Source organism: Camponotus floridanus, unplaced genomic scaffold, assembly GCF_003227725.1.
Source record: "Camponotus floridanus strain SB8 unplaced genomic scaffold, Cflo_v7.5 scaffold3, whole genome shotgun sequence".
In the NCBI taxonomy this organism is placed as follows: domain Eukaryota; kingdom Metazoa; phylum Arthropoda; class Insecta; order Hymenoptera; family Formicidae; genus Camponotus; species Camponotus floridanus.
Genome location: NW_020229436.1, coordinates 5,295,905 through 5,302,299, shown reverse-complemented (window position 1 = coordinate 5,302,299; position 6,395 = coordinate 5,295,905). Strand labels below are relative to the sequence as shown.

Genomic DNA, 6,395 nt, shown 5'->3' with positions numbered 1-6,395 from the left:
AAAATTATTTAATTAGATATGCCAAGTGACAGTTCCTTTTAATAACAGTATACGACGCGCCCTCTAGCGAGAAACTTGTCAAATCGGAATCATCTGTATAGGGAATTTTTTTTTTGCTTCCATGTCACGTTTGCCAACCTGAGATCGTATTCAGTGCAATAGGTCGCCCTTCTTGAAAAAATCGCTTATCAATGAAGAAAGAGAGAGAGAGAGAAGAGAGAGGTAGGAAAAGAGAGAAGATGGGGGGAGGAGAGAGAGAGAGAGAGGGAGAGAGAGAGAGAGAGAGAGAGAGAGAGAGAGAGAGAGAGAGAGAGAGAGAGCGTTATGTCAACTGTAGAGTGGAAGTCGTAGATGCCTTTGCGTCCAACTGTAACTTGGACAATTGCGCATTGATTGCGTGGATTATTGTGCACCCCGTGCACTCTAGTCCGGGAGTTTTCACCTTCAGACATGAAGACGTATATGACGTCAAGTGTACCCCGAGTTTATTAACCTGAAATCGAGACGCGAGTTTGACATAAGAACGCTGGGTCGATGTATGACATCACACTTGATATATGACTAATTCGGTCATATGTTTTTTTATATTTTCTTACGCATGCAAGTAAAGAGGGTAAGTTATTTTCCATTATTTTGCCATGTTTCTAATCGATGTCGTAAATTTAATTTCTATTTACTCCAAAAATCTGTCAACATTCATTATACATGATTAACTGTTGAATCGTTGATGAAGACTGCAACGTGTACATTTTTTCTTTACACGTTAGAAGAACGATTCTCTTACTTGATTTTGTGTGATTATTAATTGTGCTGAATTTATTTATCTAGCGATTTCGAGATGATTGCATCGGAAATTGGCTCCACGAACACAGACACTGTGAATGTTAGGATTACAAATGAAAAAGCCCCGTTGATCCATGGTAGAGGTGTGTTTCAACGACTGAGTAATATTTTTAAAATCAGAAGGACACATACGGAGGGAGATGGCTATGTCGAGTTTGGTAATCTTGGCGTGGACAGCACCCGTACATTGGGGACCTTTGCTGGTGTATTCAGTCCGGTTACTTTGTCTATGTTCAGTGCCTTGGTTTTCATTCGAATGGGTGAATAATAATTTGTAAAAGTTTGATATCCTATGATACACAAGTACCTGTCATTAACATAGATAATTTTATTACAGGGTACATTGTGGGCAATGCAGGATTATTTGTCACTCTAACTCAATTTCTCATAGCGTACAGTATTTTATTATTCACAGTCGCCTCTGTTTGTGCAATTTCGACAAATGGCGCTGTGGAAGGTGGTGGTGCTTACTGTATCCTTTTCTTATCGCAAGCAACAGTGGCATATATATATATATATATATACAGGGTCTACCAAAAGTGTGGAAACCCCTAAATATCTCGGAAAATATACGTTTTACAGAAAAGTGTTTCCAACAAAAGTTGTAGGGTTTAAGAAGATCTATATACTGATTCTATCAGTTTGACCTTGGATGGCGTCGTCAAGGTCAGGTCAAGGTCACATTGACTTTTTTAAATGACACCCCCTACATTTGATTGCATATTCTTATAGCTTAATTCAAGAGCTTTCCAAAACACTATAATAATGTTCATTTTTATTAAGTACTTTGCGAGTTATGAGGGTTGAAATAATTTCTTAATTTTACATAAACCATAAAATATCTAGTAAACCATTCATTTTTCGATTATCTTACCTTCATACTTTTATGTACAAATTAATGAGAGGAATCAATTGGTGTAAAGAAAACACATAGTTGTTTCTAAGAAAAAATATGTAATTTGCAATTAACAATTCCATATTTTTTCTTAAAAACAACTGTATGTTTTCTTTACACCAATTGATTCCTTTCATTATTTTGTACATAAAAGTATGAAGGTAAGATAATCGAAAAATGAATGGTTTACTAGATATTTTATGGTTTATGTAAAATTAAGAAATTATTTCAACCCTCATAACTCGCAAAGTACTTAATAAAAATGAACATTATTATAGTGTTTTGGAAAGCTCTTGAATTAAGCTATAAGAATATGCAATCAAATGTAGGGGGTGTCATTTAAAAAAGTCAATGTGACCTTGACCTGACCTTGACGACGCCATCCAAGGTCAAACTGATAGAATCAGTATATAGATCTTCTTAAACCCTACAACTTTTGTTGGAAACACTTTTCTGTAAAACGTATATTTTCCGAGATATTTAGGGGTTTCTACACTTTTGGTAGACCCTGTATATATAATACATTATTTATCAGAAATATGCCAATTCAGCCAACTTGTTATTTTGAGAGCTTATCAATAGATAGCTTATCAATAGATCAATTTACATGTTCTGCTTATATTTCCCAATATGTTATAATATGTAATTAAAAGAAACTTTCATTCTTTCTCTAAAGAGAAATCTACAAAATATTAATTTAATTATAACAATCTTTGGAAATTGAATCTAAAAATGTCAAGGATATTTTCCTATTAATTCTTATGTAGTTATGATTAGCCGTACATTAGGGCCTGAATTTGGTGGTTCTATTGGCACTCTCTTCTTTTTAGCTAATATAGTATCCAGTGCACTTTGTATCTCTGGATGTGCTGAGGGTTTGGTTGAAAATTTCGGTCCATCTGGTTATTTGAGCGGCAAAACTGGACTTATACCGGACGGTCGATGGTGGAGATTTTTATATTGTTCCGTGCTGAACACCGCTAATCTTGTAGTTTGTCTAATCGGAGCTGCAATGTTCGCGAAAACCAGTGTCGCAATCTTGGCGGTTGTCTGCATCTGTCTAAGTAGCGTTTTTATCAGTTTTTTGACACAAGGCGCGATGGAGGTAAATATTATTCCAATAAAATAATAATAATAATAAACCTAAAAATGTATTTATATTATATATTTAATATTTTAATTTTTATATTTATATTATATATTTAATATTTATTATATATTATATATTTTATATTTATTATATATTTAATATTTTAATTTTTATATTTATATTATATATTTAATATTTATTATATATTATATATTTTATATTTATTATATATTTAATATTTTAATTTTTAATATTTAATATTATATTATAATTAATTATAATTAATTATTATTAATTATTATATATTTATATATTTCATATTTATATATTTTATATTATATATTTAGATATTTAATTGAATTACAAAGTTAATGAATATCCCTTCAGATACCAATACCAGATGCGAATACGTTGGTACAAAACATAACGGAACATGTAAATGGAAGTTACACAGGTCTAGTGTCTTCTACGCTTTCTAGCAATCTTTATTCGAATTATAGCGCCGATTATTCAAGCGGAGGCACCATGACGAATTTTGCGAGTGTGTTTGGTGTACTCTTCAGCGGTGTAACTGGAATAATGGCTGGAGCAAATATGAGCGGTAAATAAAATTATTCGTTAATGTGTGATATAATTAACTTATCCATTTAACGATTCGTTTAACAGGCGAGCTGAGAAATCCTGGGCAAAATATTCCGCGTGGAACGTTATCCGCGGTATTATTTACATTTCTGTGCTATATTTTACTCTCGGTATTGACGGCTGCTACTACCAGCCGCTTTTTACTGCAAAATAACTTCATATATATGATGCCAATCAATCTCTGGCCACCATTTGTCGCTGTCGGCATTCTTACAGCAACTTTTAGCGCTGGTTTAAGCAATTTGATAGGTTCCAGTAGAGTATTGGAAGCATTAGCTAAGGATAATGTATTTGGTAAGTAATTAACGACAAAATAAAAGATGGAAATCTTCTTAAATATCTTAAATAATTTTTGTTTCATCTCTCGTGTTTCTAGGATCGGGATTAAATTTTATAATACAAGGTACATGGCGTGGCAATCCGATAGCAGCGGTCTTAACTTCGTGGGCTTTGGTTCAGACGATTTTACTCATTGGTTCATTGAATACTATCGCTCAAATTAATTCGGTACTATTTCTGTTAAGTTATCTCGCTACCAATCTTGCGTGTCTTGGACTGGAACTCGCTAGTGCACCAAACTTTAGGTACATATAATTATATTTTTAAATATATAATTTTGTATAATTTTATCTCAAGAATCTAATTTTTTTTTGCAGACCAACGTTTAATTACTTTACATGGCATACGGCGACTATAGGTCTCCTCGGAACGCTGATAATGATGTTTGTAATCAACAGCATCTATGCTTCCAGCAGCATAATATTGTGCTTAATCCTGATCATTGTGCTGCATTTATTCTCGCCGAGTAAAAACGCTCCATGGGGCAGCATATCTCAGGCGTTGATATTCCATCAAGTCCGAAAATATTTGTTAATGTTGGACTCGCGCAAGGATCACGTCAAATTTTGGCGTCCACAGATGCTACTGATGGTCGCGTCCCCGCGTTCTGCCTGTCCTCTCATCGATTTCGTGAATGATTTGAAGAAAGGCGGACTTTACGTTATCGGCCACGTGAAGGTCGGCGAATTTACCGGCCAAAATAACGATCCCACGATAGACGAATATCCGCAATGGCTAAGTTTAGTTGACCATATGAGAGTTAAGGCCTTTGTTGAGTTGACAGTAACGAAAACTGTGCGCGAAGGCATGCAACATTTAATAAGACTGTCCGGAATGGGAGCGATGAAACCAAACACGATCGTTCTCGGCTTTTACGACGAGGAAACACCAAGGAATTTTTTCCTTGATTCTCAATACGCGACGATGATGTTTGAAAATACCACGACACTTCCGAATAACGCTGTATTTCCCCTGAGACAAGCAACGGGTGAAAAGAATCTGGATTCTATTCAATATGTCGGTATGTGCTCGGATATTCTGAGAATGAAGAAAAATCTGTGTTTATGTAGAAACTTTCATCTGTTGAATAAAGCACAGTTAACAAAGTGAGTAAAAACTTTTCACAAAAAAAAACATTGCTTCTGCATTATTATATAATCACATGTATATGTCTGTTTTTTTAGAAATTCAAATCTAAAGTACATTGATGTATGGCCGGTCAATTTCTTTCAACCGACCGATCAAGATCCATTCGACACAACGTCCTTGTTCATGCTTCAGCTCGCGTGTATCATCAACATGGTTCCCAGTTGGAAGAACTTACATATCAGAGTGTTCCATTGTGAAATCGCGGACGGTACCGAAAGCCTAAGTATCTCAGATTCTCACAATTCGATAAGTGAATTCCCGAGAATCTCAAACGAGCATAGAATACGAAAGTCGTTAAATTTGCTGCGAATTTCTGCGTCGATTAAGAGAATCCCGGAATGGGGAGAGCAAGTTCGAGGATTAAAGGGCAGGACTCTGCTTGAACCAAAAAGTCAATATGAACCAAGCACCGATTCCAATAGTGCTTTGAGCAACATGTCTCGAGCTTATATATTGGGGTAAGCATCAACTTATTTTCTGATTACAATTTGTTCTCGCAATAATTTCTCTTACTTCCTTTTTTCATTTCATTTTTTAGCGTTAATCAACTGATAAGACAACATTCTTCTCAAACTGCAACGACATTTATTTATCTGCCTGCACCACCAGCTTCCAGCACCTGGGATGAAGACGACATGTATCGACAGTATTTGCAATTGTTGACGGAATTGACTGTCGATTTACCACCGACAGTTTTGGTGCACGGAGTTAGTGCCGTGACATCGACCACTTTATAACATAAATAAATTCAAATAGATAATAGATTCAAAATCTTCTAGTAGGGAGAAATCTACATGAGAAATATGTAAATTATATGATTTATTAAATTCTAATTTCACAGTCATATCATAGAGGAGATTTTGTACACATACACACATATATTTGTATATGTCTATATATGTATGTATGTGTATTTATTTTGTGTATATCAAATGCACAAAAAGAGATTGAAGATAATTGTATTTTTTCTGATTTTATGTATATTAATTAATTTGTTAATTATTTTATAATATATATAGTAACATAACATTACAAAGCAATAATTATTGGATTTTAGATCAGTAAATATCTCATGTTCGAAAACAAATTTGACATCTTAATACTAAAATTTATTACTGTGATAACAAGTGTATTATATAAGGGTCTTTTCAGAACAAGTATTTTTTAACAATGAATGATTCTAAAACCATGTAAATATATGAGATATCTTAATATATTTCCATATATACATAAGGAGCTATTTCTGTATTTCTCACTGTTTTATATACATATTTCATATTTTATCATAAGTATTATTTAATAATAATTACAAAAACATTTAAATAAAAATTTATTGAAAACAATTCTGATATTTATTTATTAAAGATCCAAAAACTGTGATTAAAACAAATCAATCTAATCGAAGAATTTAATTATCTTCTCATCTCCCGCCTATAA

At 33.6% G+C, this 6,395-nt stretch overlaps 1 protein-coding gene across 2 annotated transcripts; it reads left to right on the top strand.

The window, feature by feature from the left end:
- Positions 1-302: 302 nt before the first annotated feature.
- On the top strand, positions 303-5,934 carry LOC105256346 (solute carrier family 12 member 9). 2 transcript variants are annotated; one of them, XM_011266181.3, is made up of 10 exons: positions 303-613; positions 829-1,103; positions 1,181-1,315; positions 2,506-2,843; positions 3,216-3,429; positions 3,495-3,764; positions 3,847-4,054; positions 4,127-4,915; positions 4,994-5,416; positions 5,497-5,695. In XM_011266181.3, the coding sequence occupies exons 2-10, from the start codon at positions 839-841 to the stop codon at positions 5,693-5,695; spliced, it is 2,841 nt and encodes a 946-aa protein (XP_011264483.1). In that variant the 5' UTR covers positions 303-613; positions 829-838. The 2 variants fall into 2 exon arrangements, with proteins under 2 accessions (XP_011264483.1, XP_025265834.1); XM_025410049.1 differs by lacking the exon at positions 303-613 and having other exon boundaries at positions 839-1,103; positions 5,497-5,934.
- Positions 5,935-6,395: the final 461 nt, after the last annotated feature.